The sequence below is a fragment of the Pangasianodon hypophthalmus genome, chromosome 16, assembly GCF_027358585.1.
Source record: "Pangasianodon hypophthalmus isolate fPanHyp1 chromosome 16, fPanHyp1.pri, whole genome shotgun sequence".
Taxonomy (NCBI): Eukaryota; Metazoa; Chordata; class Actinopteri; order Siluriformes; family Pangasiidae; genus Pangasianodon; species Pangasianodon hypophthalmus.
The window spans coordinates 16,085,984-16,107,575 of record NC_069725.1 but is presented as its reverse complement, the minus strand read 5'-3'; the positions used below and the strand labels follow the sequence as shown (position 1 = coordinate 16,107,575).

General features: G+C 40.2%; 1 protein-coding gene across 2 annotated transcripts in view; it reads right to left on the bottom strand.

Moving 5' to 3' along the window:
- Positions 1–21,592, bottom strand: part of edem2 (ER degradation enhancer, mannosidase alpha-like 2) — a 64,840-nt gene that overhangs the window by 10,880 nt on the left and 32,368 nt on the right. For both annotated transcript variants that reach the window (XM_026920739.3, XM_034311950.2), the window contains 5 exons: positions 10,300–10,511; positions 1,513–1,654; positions 1,246–1,370; positions 969–1,113; positions 346–467 (listed from right to left, as the gene is read on the bottom strand). In XM_026920739.3, the coding sequence (XP_026776540.1) occupies positions 346–467; positions 969–1,113; positions 1,246–1,370; positions 1,513–1,654; positions 10,300–10,511 (746 nt within the window). The remainder of the gene's footprint in view (positions 1–345; positions 468–968; positions 1,114–1,245; positions 1,371–1,512; positions 1,655–10,299; positions 10,512–21,592) is intronic.

Genomic DNA, 21,592 nt, shown 5'->3' with positions numbered 1-21,592 from the left:
TTTTTGCTTCTTTCTTCTATTCTGGCACTCTCCCTTACATTGTTTATTTCATCACTCCCAGCTTCTTCCAAGCACTTTGTATTTTACTTAAGTCCTCATTGTACATTTTTTGTGCATTTTTTACTACATTTTTGATGGTTTTCTGGAAGGATGCCAACAGAGGCTAGTCTATAATGATCCTATATTTGTCTGCACATTAAATACATATTTATTAACTTTCTTTTAAGAGAGTTGTCTGGAGACAGAAACCTAGTGATAGACTAAATTAATTGTGCATCTTAATTCTAAATGGTTTCCTAGGTTTAACCTGTGTGGAGAAAACTGGGTTAGTATTCAAGTACTTACACTTGCAAATCCACATTTAACTTGGCTTATCTTCTCTATGGACTCCACTGCATCCCTGCCTAGTTGCAGAAATGCTGGGTTACCCGTGGCCTTATACAGGTACATTGCACTCTCTATCAACTCTGAAAAAAAGAAAGGCAATTATTCTTTATTGTTACTGAAGGTAGTTATCTACACAGCTTTACTACGCTTAACAATTTGAAAAGTGTGTCATGCTGTAAATATATATAGTGGAGTGTGAAATCTGAAAATCTATCTAAAAAAATCCAAATTTACAATGAAACTTCAAGGATGTGATCAGCTTGGTAGTTGCCATTCTTTCTTTCAGTGTCTTCCAGAACTCATAATATAACATCACTTAGCAACTCAAACTTCCTTGCAGTCTCTCAGTGACATAAAAATAGTGCCAAAACATATGCAATGATAAATACAGGTATGAAGAAAGGCTCTCACTTCAGCTCCTAGCCACAGATGGGGTATTAGTACCCAATCTTACACTTTAACTTAAGTAATGCAGTGTGCCACTTTATAACTTAATCAAAAATCCTCACATACAATCACACATTGTCCCCTATTTTCTTGCTGGCCTTGTGATCTGTGGGTTTGCTGTAATATGCAAGTACCTGGTCGTAGAGGATATCCTTCTCGCTTGTCCACAGTATAGCCCTGAGGAATACTGTAGAACTCTGGAAGTCCACCAAACTGACGCCACACTGTACAGTAGTTATGGAAGGTCCTTGTCGCACTCTCTATATCCCCTATAAGACTCTAAATAAACCAAATACACACACTGTTAACAAGTAGGTTCAAGGTTCAAGTACACCAACAGATTGTTGAATGATGTAAAAGTAAAGCAGAAGAGATCTAGTTATCATGATCTAGAAGACACTGTGCTCTCACCTGCAGGCCAGGCCAGAATGCCTCCAGAGACTGAAATATAGGCATGGAAACAGTACCCTTATGCATCTGCACCCATAGGTACCAGTCATCAAACTTAGTGTAGTTCCTTATGGACATATCAAACTCTGCAATACAAAAACAGTCCAGGTCAAAGGACAAAGAGTACTTAATATGCCATGACATTCTGAGGAATTGTCAAGGTATATTGAGTAAAAGTGGCACAACACACAATAATGATAAACAATGTACATTACCATGTCTGCATACCATGAAACATGTTAAGAAGTTCCTCATCTTGCAGCATGATTGCACCCTTTAACAAGTACTCAAAGTATGAATCAATCCCTGCCCCGATACCTGCATCCTGAGCGACCCATTTTGAGGTAATGACATCAATATGGTTCCCAACCTGAAAAGAAGTTGACTATTAAATTTTTAAAAATGATTAACCCTCAACTCATTTTAGTAGGATTACCTACCTCTTCACTCTTCACCATAAGTAAAAGACATCAAACAGCTACAAACTGCACCAGAAAATACTGCTTATTAACTAATTACATGAACAAAATCTATGTCATTTAGTGAAGGGCAGTCAAGTACCGGAACAGGAACACACAAAAGAATGAGTATGTGTTGATACTCATTGATTATTCATTATTTAACACTCAGATGTCTATGCTGATTTTCGGCAGTTGCCTGTTTTTTGATATAGGTCAAGAGCTTCAGTTAATGTTCACATCAAACATCGAAATAGGGAAAAGTGTTATTATATATATATTAATATTAATATACTGCACACACACACATACCGATCAGCCATAACATTAAAACCACTGATATGTGAAGTGAATAAGATGGATTATCTCGTTACAATGTCAAGCGGTGGGATATATTAGGCAGCAAGTAAACAGTTAGTTCTCGAAGTTGATGTGTTGGAAGCAGGAAAAATGGGTAAGCATAAGGAATTGAGCGACTTTGACAAGGTCTAGACGACTGGGACAGACCATCTCCAAACCGGCAGGTCTTGTGTGGTGTTCCTGGTATGCAGTGGTTAGTACCTACCAAAAGTTGTCCAAGGAAGGACAACCGGTGAACTGGTGACAGGGTCATGGGCACCCAAGGCTCACTGATGCGTATGGGGAGCGAAGGCTAGCCCGTCTGCTCCGATCCCACAGGAGAGCTACTGTAGCACAAATTGCTGAAAAAGTTAATGCTGGCTATGATAGAAAGGTGTCAGAACACAGTGCCTCAGCTTGCTGCGTAGCCACAGTCATAGTGCCTACAATGGACATGTGAGCATCAGAAATGGACCATGGAGCAAAGGAAGAAGGTGGCCTGGCCTGATAAATCACATTTTCTTTTACATTACAGAGATGGCACCAGGATGCACTATGGGAAGAAGGCAAGTTAGCGGAGGCAATGTGATGTTCTGGGCAATGTTCTGCTGGGAAAACTTGGATGCTATTTTGACAGACCAAGTACACCCCTTCATAGCAATGGTATTCCTAATAGCAGTGGCCTCTTTCAGCAGGATAATGCACCCTGTCACACTGCAAAAATTGTTCAGGAATGGTTTGCGGAACATGACAAAGAGTTCAAGGTGTTGACTTGGCATCCAATTTCCCCAGATCTCAATGAGAATGAGCATGTGCTGGACAAACAAGTCCAATCCATGGGGGCCCCACCTTGCAACCTACAGGACTTAAAGGATCTGCTGCTAATGTGTTGGTGCTAGATACCACATCACACCTTCAGAGGTCTTGTGGAGTCCATGCCTTGACGTTTTAGAGCTGTTTTGGTGGCACAACAGGGATCTACACAATATTAGGCAGGTGGTTTTAATGTTAAGGCTGATCGGTGTATATACATACACACACACATCCATATAGTCCAAATATATATATGCTGCCACACTCTATATATGTATGTATTTTATATATATATATATATATATATATATATATATATATATATATATATATATATAAAATACATACATACATACATACATACATATATAGAGTGTGGCAGCATATATATATTTGGGCTATATGGATGTGTGTAAATACTTGTCATCCAATTATATAGACACACCTATCAAACAGGTACTGCCGAAAGACACACACAAATTATATATATGGGAAAGAAATGTGTACCCTCCTTCAATTCTTTGTTTATTGAGCTCTAAATACCAATTCTGTGGTCAACAATAAGTGACAACAAAAAAACACAAAAATATGCAGTCATTTTTTCCCAAAAAAGTATAAAAAAAAAAAAAAAAAAAGTAAACTCTTTCTACTTCTACAATCATTAAGAGAGTGATTAACAGCCGGGAGTTACTAATGAAATGGACAGGATTAATCATTTAGTCATCAAGAAATGTGACTACCTCTATAAAAGCAGAATTTTTGGCAGTTTGGTGTTCTGAACCACTCAGGTGTATGTCTAATATGTCTACATCATGCCAAGAAGAAAGGACATTAGCCATGACTTCAGAGATGCAATTGTTGCTGCTCATCTGGGAAGGGTTATAAAGCCATCTACAAACAATTTGAATTGACTGTTTACAAATGGAAATCCTTCAAGACAGTTGCCAAATGGTCTGACCAGAGATATAAATAAAAACCTCAGAGCTACATCATTTGAACTACAGGCCACTGTAAGCACATAAATTTTTATATTCATGACAGCACAATCAGAAAAAGACTGAACATGTATGGCTTTCATGGAAGGGTGGCTAGGAAAAAGCTCCTTCTCTCTAAAAAATATGGCAGAAAACATGGTGACTTAAGTTTACAAAATTGCATACTACAAAAGTTCTGGAATAATATCCTTTGGACTGATGAGACCAAGATGGAGATGTTTGGTCACCATGCACAGCAACATGTTTAGCGAAAACCAAACACGGCGTATCACCACAAACACAAATAAATGCAATTGTACGAAATATCAGAAGACGACGTCAGAATGGAGCAGTGCAAATGATGTCACTAACATATCCATAACGCTATTCTCCTCAGTTAGCCAAGCGTTTTGATATGTCACATGTCTATGTTGCTGTAGTTTTGTGAATCTACTTATTTTGGCAGTCAATGTGCACATGATGTACTTGTCACGTCACTAAAATACCCATAACACAATTCTCCTCAGTTAGCCAAGGGTTTTGATACGTCACATTTCTATTTTGCGGTTGTTTAAGAGATTTATTTTATTTTGGGGGTTAACATGTTAAGTTTTCTCACATAGCATATGTCTGATTGAGCTGAAATGCTCTTAGAAACCACCTAAGAACAAGCTAGGAAGCACATGCGACACCATAGGCGCAACCTGGTAATGCCCTATCAACCCCTTAGCAACACCAGGGAGGTGCGCTAGCTGTGCAATCCCTATTTTCTTCAGGAAATGTGCAATACTATTATATTATTATTGTTATTTTTCTGCCAAAATTTGTCCACTATCTAGTCCCGCAGTTACTATTTGGAAGGAAATGCAGACCAAAGGGTACCTGCTACAGACATTAAACTTGGCCATTAAGTAGTATTCATTCCCTCTACTCAGGCAAGAGAGATGAGCCCAAACGGCCTAATGGTGTTGCTATAGGGCAGCATTGCACAACGTTTTACGTTTGTGAGACCTAGAGACAAATTCTTTTTTCTTATGATTCCTTGGCTAATTCTGAACCAATTTACAATTTGGACCACCCAGCTCCACTTGGATTTTTTGCTAATTTGCATAATATACATGAAAGTTGCTGTCAAACAGCTCAGGAGAGTTTCTCCCTCAATAACTGTCAAAATATCTTGAGATATTTGAACAATATGGCTGCTACCTGTCAATCAATTCTAACAGGGCAGAGTCTAATTGTATGCAATTGAATGAAACTTGATAAGCCCCTTCAGGACAATGTCTTGAGGATATTCGGAGCAGAGCTATGTTTAGAAAACAGTTTCTCAGGAAAAGTAAGTCCAACTGAGCCAAAACTTATGTATCTTTATCCGAATTGTCCTTAAGTGTCCTGTTAATGACCTGGTTGCTTAAAAACACATGGCCGCTGTGGGCTAATCAGCTTTCAGCAGGCACTTGATAGGGTTAGCAATCGCCATGAAACTTCGGCATTAAAAAAATGCTCTATTCTCACTCAAATTGGCCACTTTTCATTTTCTTCTCCATAAACAAGCATTCGCTTTTCCACAAACAAGCAAATCTCATGTAAAATAAGGTGGAGAGGAAATATTCTTTTTAGTCCTGATTTAGTCGCTTATGCAACAAACCTTGTTTTTTTGGAACATTCAGACCCGCCCAATCAAAGTCTATCCATCAATAAAAAAATCTGTGGACATTTGTGAAGAATGTGGCCACCACCTACCAATCAATCATTCAAATGTGGGGCTTAATTTACTCAAACAGCTGTAACACATAATGTGTTACATGGATATGCACAAAACTTAATATTCATATTCAATGCTAGATTCTGAGGCTGTGTGCTAAAGTTGGAGTGTAGTCCCCCTCAGGGGGCATGGTTAAGTTCAAGTGCATTTTTCCCACATATGTCTGATTGAAATGAATCCTATCACAACCACCTAAGAACAAGGTAGGAACCACCTGCGTTACCAGAGAGCATTGTCAGGTGGTGCATATCAGCCCCTTAGCAACAACAGAGAGTTGCGTTGGCTGCCCAAACCCTCTGCATTTTCATCAGGAAATGCACTTTTCTAGTTAGGATTGCAAAGCAATGTGCAATATTATTGTTATCCAATTACAATTATACTATTGTTATTCATTTACATTATATTAGGGAGCCAAGCACTGAAGGTGCATAGGTACCCCATTGTTATTCTATGTTTTCTTCTTCTTCTTCTGGCTAGGGTGCCTATGGGAGCCCATAGAGCCGTCTGGTAAAAAGTTGTGAAATTTGGCACACTGATTGGGGAGGATCTAAGGAACATTCTGACCAAATTTGGGCCAAGTGTTGCCAATGCTCTAGCGCCACCATCCGGTCAAATTTGGGCCTAATTTGGAAGTACATTTATGGTCATAATTTTTGAACCATGTATCCAAAGCCAGGCATCCCTGGATTCCCTGGGTCGAGATGAGTTCAGTGCACCCTACGACGTCAATTTCCACCTAATCAGATTTTCTGCCATCTTGGATTTTGTCAAAACACTTTTTTTGCTACTCCTCCTACAAATTTTGTCCAATCATCACTAAATTTGGCACACATCATCTTCAGAGTAAGCCTCACAAAAGTAAGGGTTTGCCCATAATGAGCGAACGAATCTGATGGTGAAGCTGCCAAACAGGAATTTAGGCTGTATCTCAGCAATGACTTTGCGCACTGACACAAAACTTGGTAGGCATCTTCAAAACCATGACCTGAAGCTATGCAACAAATTTTGTGATCAGCGCCACCTACTGGTCAAAAGTTACACTTAACATGGCAAAAATGCTTACATCTATCTGCCATTTTTGCTACTCCTCCTCCAACCTCTCTGAACAAATGTTACAAAGGAATTTTGATATTCAAACCTGTTCTCCTGTAACGCGCTGACAAATGCAAAAAACAGGATGTGAGGATGGATCTCAGCAATGCATCTAAGTATCCTCAGGACCATGCCCTGAATGTACCCAAGAAGTTTTGTGACTGCACCACCTTGTGGTCAAGAACTGTAACAACTTTAATTTTTTCCTTGTATCATTTGAAGAGTTTGTCATAAATTCACAGTTTATTTTTATAATTCCCCGGAGTATGCAGAAGTGAACGCACACCAACATCTGAAATTCAAGTGTACTTCCTGTCGAATCTTGGATTTTGTTATGGCTCACATCATCATGACACGTGTCTAAACAATGCTGCAGGAATGGCATCCTGCTGCCCATTTGTTCATCTAGACCTTTCCTCCTACAGTCAGAGAATTCCACCACTGTCCATGGTCAAAACATACACATCATGTGTGAAACTACTGAATCCCTGTGCCTAAATTTGTGGCTCTGCTTTCTTGTGATTGCTTAGGCAACAACTGTAGCATGTCTGTGAATGTGTGGCTCACCAAGTCTGGGTGCTTGGCCCCTGAAAATGCTGCCTGCAGCTTTTATTATTATTATTATTATTATTATTATTATTATTATTGGTTTGGAAAGGCCAACAATATGGCCACCACCTGTCAATCAATTCTAATGGGGTGGAGTCTAATTAACTCAAACAGATGTACCATATGATTCTTTGTATGCACTTGAACAAAACTTGAAAGGCCCCTTCAAGACAAAGTCCTTAGAAGGTCGATAGTGTTTTGGGCATGGTCATCAACAGGGGAAGGAGCTAAGTTCAGAAAACTGTTTCTCAGAAACCGTAAGTCCAATTGGGCTGAATCATGGTATTCTGCATTGTTATTCTAATTTGTAGGTGCATTCTTAATGACAACCTGGTCCCTTAAAAAAATATTGCCGCTGCCGGGCAATCATCTTTCAGCAGACATTTGATAGGCTTAATAATGAGCAATACAAGCTGAAATGCTCTCATAACCATCTAAGAAAAGCTAGGAACCACCTAAAATGGCACAGGCAAACCCTGACAATGCCCTGTCAACCAGGGAGTTGGGTTGGCTGCACAATCCCTCTGCATTCAGGACAAAGTCCTGAGAAGGTTCGCAGAGTTTTGGGTGTGGTCTTCAATAGGGGGCGTGGTCATCGATAGGGGCGGGGCTAGGTACAGAAAGCTGTTTCTCAGAAACTATTAGTTCGACTGAGCCGAAACTCAGATCGAGCTGAAACAGATGACATTCTGCATCTTTTTCCTAATTGGTATGTGGACTGTCAAAAACAAACAAAAAAAAAACACACACTTTCTAGAAACACTTTTCAAGTTAAATTAACCCTTTCTTTAATAAAAACAAACTATTTTAACTTTTGGCCTTTTAACCTATTTTTTTTATTTATTTATTTTTTATTTTTTTGCCTTTTAACTGGCTTTGCCAAGCCAACATGAAGTTTTTTCTCAGCTTCACTTTCTAGTTATTTACTGTGTTGAAACTAATTGTTCTCCAATTTTACTATTATTATAATTATTAGGGGTCAACACCGCTGGTGCGTAGGCACCTATTGTAATCATTAGTGTTATCATATTCTGCTTCTTCGTCCGCTTGAGTCTATGCCAGCCCATAAAACCATACACAGGAAAGCTATGAAACTGGCACACAGACAGGGACAGTCTGAAATGTGACAATAGCAAATTTGGATATTGCTAAATCAAACCCTCTAGAGCTACCAACAGTGCAAATTTGCACTCATATTTATGCTAATAACTTTTGAACTGTAAGGGCTAGAAACAAAACTCTTTTTTCCTCTGGCTTGTGCCGAGACTATCAGGGCCCCAGCGAAGGTCTGAGTTGAAAGCACTTGCACAAGCACAGACACGGAATGTCCTACATGGCAGGTGTTAATGTTGTCTTGGCAAAAAGGTGAAGACTCCATCTAAAATGGCCTGGTAAGTGCCTAATTCATTTTATGCGAGTCCCTGGGAATTTCACACTGTACCAATTTCATTAATAAGAGTGCCTTGAATCATGCAGCTTGATAAAAGAGTAGACCTATTTGCTCCAAGTTTGGGTGGCTCAAATGTCATTGTCAGAGCATGGTAAAACATGTTCTGCCAGTTGTGTTGCTACTTGGAAAGGTCTTTGGTACACAGGCCCTCCTTCTGTCTAAAACAAGTGACAACAGACTTGTCTAAGATGCTTGTCTGTGTCGGTACTCACGGACTTCAAAGAATGCACCAATGGCTGGAAGGAGCTAAGTGGGATGAGAAACAGGGCATGATAAAGCCTTTAAAGCAAGCCGTCAAGCCTTGAAGCCGTCAAGATTTTCCTGAGACTGCAGTGCAGTTGCTACTGGAAAGAGAGCTGTCTATTTTTAGAAACAATTTGTAAGTACAAATTGTTTGTACTTGACTTGTCTTGGTCCTGGACACTGGTAATATCTTGCTAAATATGGTCTTGGTCTTGACTTAGACTTTATAAAATAATGTTCACTTTTTCGTTTCTTTTCACATGTATAATGTTTAATAAGAAATAATTATGGCATTATGGTATCTTTACTACAGAGTGTGAGGGCAGCCAACCAAATCGTTCAAAACAGTATAAGCGAGCGTGCTTATTAACGAAGAGCGCAAGGTACATTGTATTTACTGCACATAAAGCTATTTACAAGCTTGGAGTAGTGAAACGAATGTACAGAGGAGCTTCTGCTTTGCTTTCACTTTTTTGTTACATTCAACGTGCCCTGGGTTAATTGAGGCAATGATGAGAATGACCAGAAGACGTAGTGTGACGCAGCTGGGATCTTCTATAGGCTGCACATGTGAGGTCAAGTTCACAATCAAGAGATAGCAACTTTGCTATTAGTACTTAGCAGAACTCCAATATTTCTGAAGGAAACCTGGCGATCCTCCCCTCAGTTGAAGAATCACAGTTACATACATAACCTTACATGTTACTATGTGCTTGCAGGCCAACAAGCTTTTGCTGTTACTCTTACAGAATAGGAGAATGTATACAGGTGACAGCGCAACCTCACAGAAACACACTGTAACAGAAAAAGAGCCATATGTTTTTTTGTGGGTTAAGCCAAAGGCAAATTTCAAGCAATATTACACAAATCAATTAAATGGCTACAACTAGTTAACTACCCATGCCCATGTTTTTGCTGTGTGGGTGGATCACATAGTCCAGGCAGCATAGAGAGTATAATGAAGATAAAGAAGGCTTACCATATAACCTCAGCCTCTGGGATAAGTAGCACCTCAGTTTAAACGTGAGAACACTGAATTTGACTCTCCAGCCACAGTTCACATTTCTGAACACATATCTTGATGTCAAATATCTTCCTCAATTAGATTAATCTAATTGGGGGTTTCATTTAAAAAAACATAATAGAAAACTTTCTTAGATATTCTTTGAAGTACTAGAAATGCATGAAATTTGATGTAATAAGAGGATGATCATTAAAGCAGTGCATGACACCCAAATATTGCTAAAATTGCTCTAAGGTAGTGGTTCTTACCAGGCCAATATCCGACCGGGTTTTCCACAGGGCAACGAGAGCCTTTCGGGCCACGTCTTCAAACACAGGATCTCCAGTGAGATGGCTCAGGGTGGAAAACTCCAGGATGAATGTGCCCACGCCAGCTGTGCAGGTAATGGGAGTCTCAGTGGGGCTGACACCCCTCAGCAGGTTCACTGTGCCATAGGGCATACCAGTGGGTGTGTGGAATGCTAGAGAGGACATACTCACCATGAGCTTAGCAATCGGTTACAGCTTAAGTGATAATTGTATGTGTTGTTAAACACAGGTAGCTAATGCAAACTCTTTTCTTATGAAAACAATAAAAGAAAAACAAGCTACTTTTTGCTTTTCTCAGAATTGTCAAAAACAGTCAAAAAAAAGCATCTACCTATTTAAACAAAATGCTAATTATGTGTAAATACAGGTAGCTGATGCTAACGTTTTCCTTATGAAAACACTGACGGAAGAATTGAAAAAGTCAGAAACAGTATTCACCATAAATACCAGCAACCATTTCCCAAAAAACACCTTCCTAAACTGGCAAAGGTTCCAAATGACAAGAAACTGTGACGGTTATATGAGGTTCATAGAATTAGTTACACAGCATTCTTTCTCCCAGTTGCAGGTGATCACCAGGAAAAAGATATAGCCGTTTGGAGGACAAAAATTTAACTGTTTGGCCATAATGATGGAGGAAAAAGGGGGAGGCTTTAATTTGGAGAACACCATCCCAACTGTGAAGAATGGATTTGGTAGCATCATGTTGTGGGGGTGTTTTACTGGAGAGGGGCCTGGTGCACTTCATAAAATAATTGGCACCATGAGGAAAGAGTATCATCTAGAAATACTGAAGCAACACATCAATACATCCACCATAAAGTTAAAACTTGGTTCTCAGTTGGGTCTTGGAAGTGGTATTGGAGTGGCCATCACAAAGCTCTGACCAGAATCCCATAAAAAATTTGTGGACTGAACTTAAAAAGCCTGTCTGAGTGACGAGGCCCACAAAGCCGACCAAGTTACACTAGTTCTGTGAGAAGGAATGGGCCAAGCATTTGATTCATGTGTATGTAAATTTTGACCCACTGAAAATCTGGTATAGTAAATAAATCTGTCCCTTATCTGTTCTTTTTAAATGACCTCTTAGATAAATAAAGTAAATACCCTAATTGACTTAACCCAGTAAATGTATGGTAACATGAAATGTGTGGAGTTGAAAAATTGGGTTTGAATGTCTCCAGCCTAGGCCTATGTAAACTTTTGGCTTCGCCTGTACATGGAGAAGGTTGAGCAGCTCACAGACTCAACAGCTCTCTCAATGTCAGTAAAACAAAAAGATTTTTGACCTCAGATGAACCTGTAGTGATCACACTACACATTTTTTTTTATCTCTCTGATGCAAACAATAGACTGCAATGGAAAGCACACACTTGAAATAAACTCTAGACCTTTTGCTGTAAATAATAGTGTAAATAAAGAAGGAATAACACACCTGGCTATGGAATAGCTGAGCATCCAATTGTCCAATTACTGTTGGTCCTTTAAAAAGTCTTATATGGACCACATGAAAAAGTGCTGTAATTTGGATGTAAATATTTATTTCAATCAAATTAAAGAGAAACTTCGTGCTGAAACTTAGAGCACATATTCATGATTTATTTTCAGCTCCAACATATTGTGGTAGACAGCTAAAATACCAATAACTCTGTCAGTGTCCATGCATGTACCTGACTGTATAATTTTGCCCTAAATGCAGATGTGTGGCTGACTGGAACATGTTCTCCTTTGCTTATATTTGCTTATATAAACGATTATAAATGATTTGCATATATTTGGCTCCATCCATGTTGCTTGTGATGGAAACAAGCTTTCCATTTCCTCCTGCTGAAAAGCAACCCTAAAACATGATGCTACCACCAATTTGTTTGATCATAAGAATTGTGGTACCCAAGTGTTGGGCTGTATTTGGTTTACATTAGGTTTGGAATTAGCTACTCTCTCATAGAGGCTGTGAAGGGCTGATAATATTGTTGAGGTCTGTACAGGTTCTCCTATTTCAGCCAGTGAGCTCTATAACACCTCCAGTGTTGTAACTGGACTCTTGGACACTTCTCTTACAATTGCCCTTCTTGTCTGAGCACTCAGTTTGGCCTGATCTTGGTAGTGTCTGGGTTGTACCATATTTGTTATAATCCACTTTGTTATAATGGATTTCACAGTGCTTCTAAGAAGGTTCAAATACTTGCCAATGTTTTAATAACCTTAATAAACACACTGAGCAGCAAATCAACAGCAAAAAATGTTGGTGAAGTGGACATTAGACATCTGATTTGTAAAATAATTCTATAAAAAATGTAGTTATTTATTTTTATTGTTTACTGCGCATTACTGCAGAATCAACTAAAAATCCACCATCCAGCATTTTATTTATTTTTTTTAAACAATTGCTGCTTCCTGTGTTGCACTGCACAGCAGTCTATTCCTATATTCTCAACAGACAAAACAAACATCTCGAGTAAATGCATTAGTGGTATGCCTACTTTGTACTGCACATGCACACAAAGAAGACATGGATTCAGCCAGGGATTCAGAGAACACCAGCAAGCATTTCACATAAGCCTATATTAGAGCATCTGTGCCACCACCACCACCAGACTTCGCAAGAGCTTCTTTCCTGAGGTGGTCAGACAACTGAACACACTGCTGCTCCCCACCTGGACTAAATCTAAACCCTTTCCAACACCTGCCATAGTACAAACATCACTGCACTTGCACTTTAAAATTTCACAGACAATGCTATTATGTTCCTACACGACAACTTTTTACTAATTATCTTCTTGCTGTATGTTTTCTCCATAAGTTTTTCTACATAAATTATATGAAAGTGTATAGACAATGTACAGAAAATTGTTTGCACTGGTTTCTTCCATACTGTTCTGTTGTCCTGTCTATTTAGCATGCACTGTCCTATGTACACATATATTGCTCTGTCTATTTATTTTCCTCTGTTTTTTTTGTACATTTTACACACTTTTCTCACAGTCTTCTCACACTGTCATCTAAGGCACTTCATGTAGTCCTACGTATACCATGTTACTGCGTTATGTGTTGCACTATGGTCCTGATGAAATGTCATTTTGTTCTAATGTATAAGAGTTATATAGAGGAATGACAATAAAACTCGCTTGACTTGACTGAAAGTTAGAAGGAAAATAAACTGCTGAACAAAATTTAGTAGGGTTACACGACTCAGGAAAAAAATCTAACTGCATTTTTTTTTTTTTTTGCCAGTATTGCGATTAAACATGATTTTTTTTTTCTATTTTTGCATTTTCCACTAATTGCACTTCAAAATAAAAACTGCTTATCAAATACAAACAAATAATTTTACAAGCGTGCGTATCAGGTTTTGAAAGCCGGAAATTGTGCAAACTGGCATGAGATCTTGTGCTATGCATTTTGTGATGGCACCCGTTATTTCATTGTGTTGGCGTTAGTTCCTCTCATATGGTGTGACACTTTCAAAAGCCTGAGTAGCTGCGTTTACATGGACACTAATAATCTGATCGTAATTGGACTAGAAGCACAATCAGATTTAAAAAGTCACATGTAAACATGTCAATCGGAATGAATTGGCCAAAACCGATTAAAATTTTATTCGGATCGTAAGGTGTGGTTTAAACCTTTTCTAATCCGATGGAGAGGACATGTAAACACTTCATCGAATTGAAAATGAAACCAGACAGTGCTGCGCATATGCAATGACGTACAAATCACGTAATGACGTATGACGCACGGCTGTCAGCGGTATTGGGGCTCTGACCGTAGCCTCACCAGGTGGTATGTACCCCTCCACCATTGAGCGTAGCGTCATAAATGACTGTCGTGTCATCCTAAAATTCTCCTTCCACTCCTCGTCTGTGAAGTGGTGCAAGATGACGTTGTCCCACCAGTCCTTGCTTCGGACCCTCATCCACAGACGCCTTGTTCTGGGCTTGGGAAGGGGCATTTTAATTGCTTGATAAATACACGCAGTACCACACAAAACATCACGCGCTCATTGTCTTCCAATTAGCAGCTGAAATAGGCAAATGTTAAGTCTGCTTTTTAAAACGAAAAAAAGAAGCAATGGCAAGAGAGTGGCTGCTAGTATCTGCATGTTGGAACGGCGGGAAACATGTATTCGTGCACTGTGCGCATGTCAGAAGATCAAATCTGATTCTGTCATGTAAACGCGCATATCAACCCAATTACTTTACTCAGCGTTCTTGTAAACACTGTGATCGGATTAATCAATCTGATTGATTTCATTCCGATTGAAACAAAAAGTGTCCACGTAAACGTGACTAGTGATTACAGGATGCTTAACAGCTTGACGCTGTGCTCCAGAATTCCGATTAGCTAAACTTTCATCATGTTGCGATTTGTGGTACCGTCTGAGATGCCAGTATAAGTTTGTGGCATTACCACGAGAGGTTTGTAGTATTTTTCGGCATGTTTTGCAAATCACTCGCTGTTGAAGGGTGTCTGTCTTCCTGAAGCCAAAATATTTCCAGATGTCTGATGTGCAATTTCGTTTGTCTGTAAGGTCAGCTTCACTTGTTTCCTTAGACTCGCATTCGTTTGTTGGACCAGGCTCACTACTGCTAGCCAACGCCATCTTAGCTGCTAACTAGTGCTTGCTTCCTTCACATGATGGCAGCAACTCGTCCTGCTATAGGTCAGTTAGGCTATGTATCACAAGCTAGATTTACATTGCCAGTCTGCTTTTGTGTTTTGTTATTTAAGGGGTTGCACATTATCAGAAGAATCGCACCTAAAGCAGTGTATGAACCACACTTTTAGAAATTGCCATTTCGATTCAAAATCAATTAATTGTTGAGCCTTAAAATTGAGTAACGTGATCTTGGGCAGAAAACCTGGGCCGTTATTTACAGGGTGTCCCAAAAGTCTCCATACATGGGGAAATGAACACTTTTTAGCAAAATGTCTTCCAAAATTTTTCATACTTAGTTTATATTTTTTTTCAGATAGCCTTTAAGAATTCATTCAACAAAAGAAGAATATATTCAAATCATTCTCATGGCTGGATCGGGAAGCTGTCGCAAGGTTGGTATGGTAACATGGCAAGCACATCACACACAACACTGTTGCCAAAATTATTAAAAAAATTCAAAAAGATTAGAAGTGTTGGGGACCAACTGAGAAGTGGACGTCCACAAATATCCACTGACAAAGGCACGTCCGACATGGTCCTGGCATACAAAGTCCCGTACGTATGGAGACTTTTGGGACACCCTGTATTAATGATGCACAGATATGCTTGCTTAGTGCGTATATATTTGCACATACTGTAGCTTTGACCATACACAATCACCCAGGTCAAAAATAAAGCCACAAATGCCATGTGTTGGCTTAATCGTGAATCTGGAATGCTAATAATATGAATTGTCTAGTGAAGCAATAACTGATTTTCCAGTAAATTGAATTACTATTAATAAACACAAACTTTTTTTTTTAAGCTTAAATCCCATAACAGAACAGAGCAAACAGAGTTGGCATGTTAAAGAATACAACATTTCTCTCATCTTTGGATGACATTTTGTTCCTTTCAAGGAGAGTATGTTTTAGAGCCCAGACCAATTTTTTTTTTTTTTTTTTAGCTGTAAGCACAGACTGATTTACCAGGAGATAGGCCAACCCTGCCAGTAATAAGAAATTTCTGCTATCAGTTATGTGAGCCAAGTTGGAGAGAGAATCGAGGCACACAATTGCAATACCTGTGCAAACCGAAATGCTTTCAACTATAGACACCTTTCAAAGAGGAACAGGGGGGAAAAAGTATTTCCCAACCCCCAGTGAATAGGATTGCACATGTTCTTGGCCCACACCAATCATTTATTTCTAGAAAGAGGCAAAATGGGCTACTTGCACTCAGGACTATGGCATATTTCTGTTTTGAAATTGTGTGGTTCTCCAGTTTTCAGAGAGGATGGGTTCCCTTTTGAGTCTGGTTTATCTTTAACTTTCTTCTTCATGTCACCTCAGGGAGGTTTTTCTTGCTACTGTTGTCACTGGCTTGCTCCTTAGGGATCAAAATTTTAATCCATTTCTGTTTTGTAAATATCCATTGTTAAAAGCGCTATATAAATAAAATTGAATCTGAAATTGTGTCCCTCTCTGTACAGCTTCTTCAAAATGTAACATCTTTAAGAATCCTTAAAGAAAGCTTCCACAGCTTCCTAGCACTGAATGATTCAGGAAATGTTGGTTACGAAATGACCATTTCATCATTTCTATCCATACAAAGGTCTGCAGCAGACATTTCACACTAGATTAGCTAGCTGCACCAAAACCACTGAGGGTTGGAAAATACTGACAAAAAGAGCAGTACCATTGCTCATTGAATAGAATAATTTAAACACCATGGGCCAGTGTGTGGGGAAAAAAAGGCACTGGATAATAACAACCACCAAACAAAAAACATTGTACCAAATTATTATAAACATCTTAATAATAATTATCAGTGTAAGTGTGTACAGTCAGGACCATAAATATTTGGACATTGACAATGTTATTGTTATGTTAATTAATTAAATAATTAATATGAATTCAAGTGTCAAGTGGCTTTATTGTCATTTCAACCATATACAGCTAGTACAGTACACAGTGAAACGAAACAACGGTCCTCCAGGACCATGGTGCTACATAAAACAACACACAACTACATGGGACTACACATTACTACATAACGTGCACGTGCAGATATGTGCAAACAGCACAAGATAGTACAATAACTACTAAAACAGGACAACAGGCACAGTAAGAGACAGTGCAACGCCGACCAGTACACAGTTCTAGTGTGAAAGTGTCAGATATAACAGGTAGTGAAAAAGAATAACAATATAACAAAAATGCTGTGATTGTAAACATAACATACTATGACATAGTATTCAGCAGATAAGCTTATACCGTATATGGACATAGCAGTTATTGGGTTAGCAGCCAAGTAGAGAATAATTCAAAGTGCAGACCAAAAAGGAACCAAAAATAATTGGACAATTGCCTGCTCAGCTGTTCTATGGCCAAGTGTGTGTTATAAAAAATCAGTACAACCCCATCAGAGAAATAGCAAAAAATAAAAATATTGGGTTTGGCCAAATCAACTATGGAACAGTCTTAAAAAGAAAGAATGCACTAGTGAGCTCAGTAACACCAGAAGGCCCAGAAGACCATGGAAAACAACTTTGGCGAATGAAAGAATTCTTTTCCTGGTATAGAAAACCCCTTCACTACACTACAGTTGGCCAGATCAGAACACCCTCAAGAAAGTACACGCAAAGTCAGCAATCAAGATAAGGATTCACCAGAGTAAATACAGGCTGTAAACCAGTTTGCCAAAAACATCTTTTAAAAAAAAAAAAAAAAAAAAAAAAAAAAAAGGCTGTACAGTTCTGTAACAATATCTTATGAACAGATGAGTCAAAGACTCGTAACTCTGACTTCTCCCCTTGCAGCTGCCGCCAAGGACCCAGCTGAAGTATCCAAGCATCAAGAGGATGGCCCTTTAGCACTTTGGTACCAAAGGAGCACCGCCGACATTCCCGGTTGCTGCAGCTCACCGAGGTCGGCCGCCCCTTGGCCTACGCAGCAGCTAAAGGACTCCTGTCATCGGTGGTTCTGGTGGAGGATCAGGAGGTGGAACAGATCATCAAGCTGGTGGTACTGGAACAGTTCATTGCTTGACTCCTGACCTGAACAGTGGAGTGGGTTCAGTGCCACCGGCCCACGTCCCTAGATGAAGCCTTTCAGTTGGCGGCGGATCACCTGGCAGTGGTCCCTGGTCCAGGCGTCTCTCTTTTTCCTCGCTCTCTGTCCTCTCCCTTCTCCTCCCGAGGGTTCCAGCTCCCCTGAAACCGAGGTGCCAGGGTCGTGGAACCAACACCTCGGACGTGGTGTTCACCCCACTGTTCCTTCCTCTCCTGCCTCTCAAACATCTACCCATGCTCCATCTCACTCCACAGGGGGAACATTCCATGCCCACCAGAACTGGAGCAAAGCCTGGGCAGGTTTGTTGGCACTTGTCATGGAAGCAGGAACAATGAACAATCCAAATCCCTGACGCACCGCAAGGCCTCCCCCATTCAAGCAGGTACGTACAGTATGTCAGTGAGTATACAAGAGAGTATATATCAGGCCTTGGTGGACTCAGGGTGTAACTAGACCACTGCCCATCAAAGCCTGATTCAATGCAGTGTAGTGGGAAATGCATGACTGGTGAAAGTGAGTGAGGTATGTGCACGGGGATGTTCATGAGTTTCCACTGATGCCAGTCACTATTAAATTCCAAGGGCAAAAGCATAGAGGTGGTGGTTAGTCCTCGCCTCACCCATCCACTAATTCCTGGGAATTGGACATGGTTCCAGGCATTAGTACAAGAAATGTTGTGGATGGGTTCTGCAGTAGTGAGGCACAGTGTGGAATTTGAGCAGCATTGGCTGGGGAGGCAGTGGTGGGGCTGTTGACGTCAGCTCCACGTCAGGGAGAGATGGAGGGTGGGGAGGGCTCTGTCCTTCCACCCTTCGCAGGGATTCCTCTCTGGTATTTCCCCTTGGAGCAGTTGTGTGACAAGACCCAAGTGAGAGTAATCAATGGTCAGCAAATTCAGCTGACCCACTCTCATTTTTCAGTTATCAATGATAGGTTATATCGAGTGACAAAGGACACTTAGACAAAGGAAGAGACATCCCAATTGTTGGTCCCAAATTGTTGGTCCTGACTGTAATCCCATGGCTGGGCTTTTGGGCCAGGATAAGACACTAAACCATCTTGTGGCCCGTTTCTATCAGCCGGGAATTCACAGAGAAGTTTGCAGGTGATGTGTGGCGTGTAGCAAATGTCAGCTGGTGAATCCACTGGCCACCCCTACTGGTTACGCCCTCTTCCACTGATCAAGGGCCTCTTCGACAGAATTGGCGTGGACCTCTTCAGGCCATTTAAATAGACTGCATGGAGGGCATGAGTTTGTGTTCGTTTTAGTGGACTATGCAACATGATACCCAGAAGCAGTGGCTCTCAGGATGCAGTTTTGTGGAGGCACTTTTCTGAGTTATCTCATGAGTTGGGATCCCAAAAGAGATCATGACTGACCATGGCACGTCTTTTATGTCATGCACGCTTAGCAAATTGTATGAATAATTAGGCATTAAATCAAGTCTTACCAGTGTTTATCATCTTTAAATGGATTGGCTGGTCAAATGTTTTAATCAAATGCTTAAAAATATCCCAAGTTCTTTCAAGATGATGCTCTAAATTGGGATAAGTGACATGAACCCATAATTTGCAGTATGAGAGGTTCCACAAGCCCCCACAGGATTCTCCCCTTCTGAATTATTGCATGGGTGCAAGCCCTGCAGCATCTTAGACGCTATTAGGGAAAATTGGGAGGAGGGATCTTCTAAAAGCAAAAACAAAATTGTTTGATTTTGTATGTTCTGGAGCTGAGAGCAAAACTCCACACCTGGACTCACCTAACACAGGAGAATTTGTGTCAGGCCATAAACAGCAGCCCCGACTGTATGACAGAGGAGCTCAGCTACAGGAATTTGCACCAGGAGATAAAGTGCTCATATTTACTTCCCATGTTGAACTCTAAATTGCTAAATTGCACTAAATTGCAAAGTGAGTTGACTATGAAGTCAGGCAAACAGATAAAGGGAATGCACTAAAAATATACCAGCACAATCTCCTTAAACCATGGAGAGAGGTGGTTCCTGTGGCTCTGCTGATGGTGGTCTCCACAAGCTGTCTCCAGTGAGAGTCTCCATCTCTCACCATCCCAGAAAGCACAAATTGCTGTGCAGCAAGGGAATTTTCCGATGTGTTTTCACCTCTCCCTGGTCGCACAAACCTCATAGAGCTCCATATTGGAGACTTCTCCAGCTGCCCTCATTGTTTACCCAAAGACAAGAAAAATGTAGTTTGGGAGGAACTCAAGGATATGCTCAACATCGGAGTAATCGAGGAGTCCCACAGAGATTGGAGCAGCCCTGTGGTTTTGGTGCCCAAGGCTGACAGATCGGTCCAGTTAGAACCCAGGACATTAGAAAAGTCAACGCAGTGTATTTGATGCATACATTTGATGCATGATTTTCACCTGTGTCTTATTACCGCCAGCCTACTTATGTGTGTTTCTTTGTGCTTTCAGAGACTACCATGAACCAGAGAGAAAGAGTGGCATGGCTGGCAGAGATTGCAACGCGCACACCCACCCACCCACGGAGCGTGATCTTAACCTTGATTGTGTGTCAGACCCTTTTCAATTCAATTCAATTTTATTTGTACAGTGCTTTTACCAACAGACAGTGTCATTAAGCAGCTTTATAGAAATAAGTTCATGCAGGATATAAATTTTAAATGTATGACTTTATCCCTAATGAGCAAGCCAGAGGCAACGGTAGCAAAGAAAAACTCCCTAAGACGATATGCGGAAGAAACCTTGAGAGGAACCAGACTCAAAATGGAACCCATCCTCATCTGGGTGACAACGGATAGTGCAATTATAAATAGATCCCTTCTATAACTGTGTACTATGTACTTTTGGGCTGCACTTCTGTTAGTTTGGGGTTTTTTTCCTACACCAATTCATACACTGTTCACCCAATTTGGATGTAAATACCCTTAAAATAAAGCAGAAAATCTGACCTTTGAACTCGTATTGATTATTTAGTTTCAATTCCAACATCCTATATCCACAACCCCTCCAGGGTGTCCTCCACCTTCAGTGGGGGACACCAGGTCCCTGGGATAAGCTCCAGGCTCCCCCGTGACCCTACATACGATAATCCGTATAGACGGAGGTGTATATATGTATATATGCCTCCATCCAAACACACAATGGATATAAAAAGTCTACACACCACTGTTAAAATGGCAGGCTTTTTTGTGATGTAAAAATGAAACCCAGATAAATCATGTCAGAAACTTTTCTACCTTTATTGTGAAACTGCAACCTGTAAATTAAAGGGAAAAACAATAAGAATCATTTTAGAGGGGGAAAACGTAATAATCTGGTTACATAAGTGTGCACACCCCTAAACTAATAGTTGAAGCACCTTTAATTTTACATTTTTTTCATGGCATGCACCCAACATACCTTCTGGAATTATTATAACTTTTGGAATTGGTCTCATAGTTTGAGGTGATTTAGTTGGGCTTCGATGTTTTTGTGAGAAAGGGCTACCATCTAGCCACCCTACCCCATAGCCCAGCCAAGTGAAGAATACAAGAG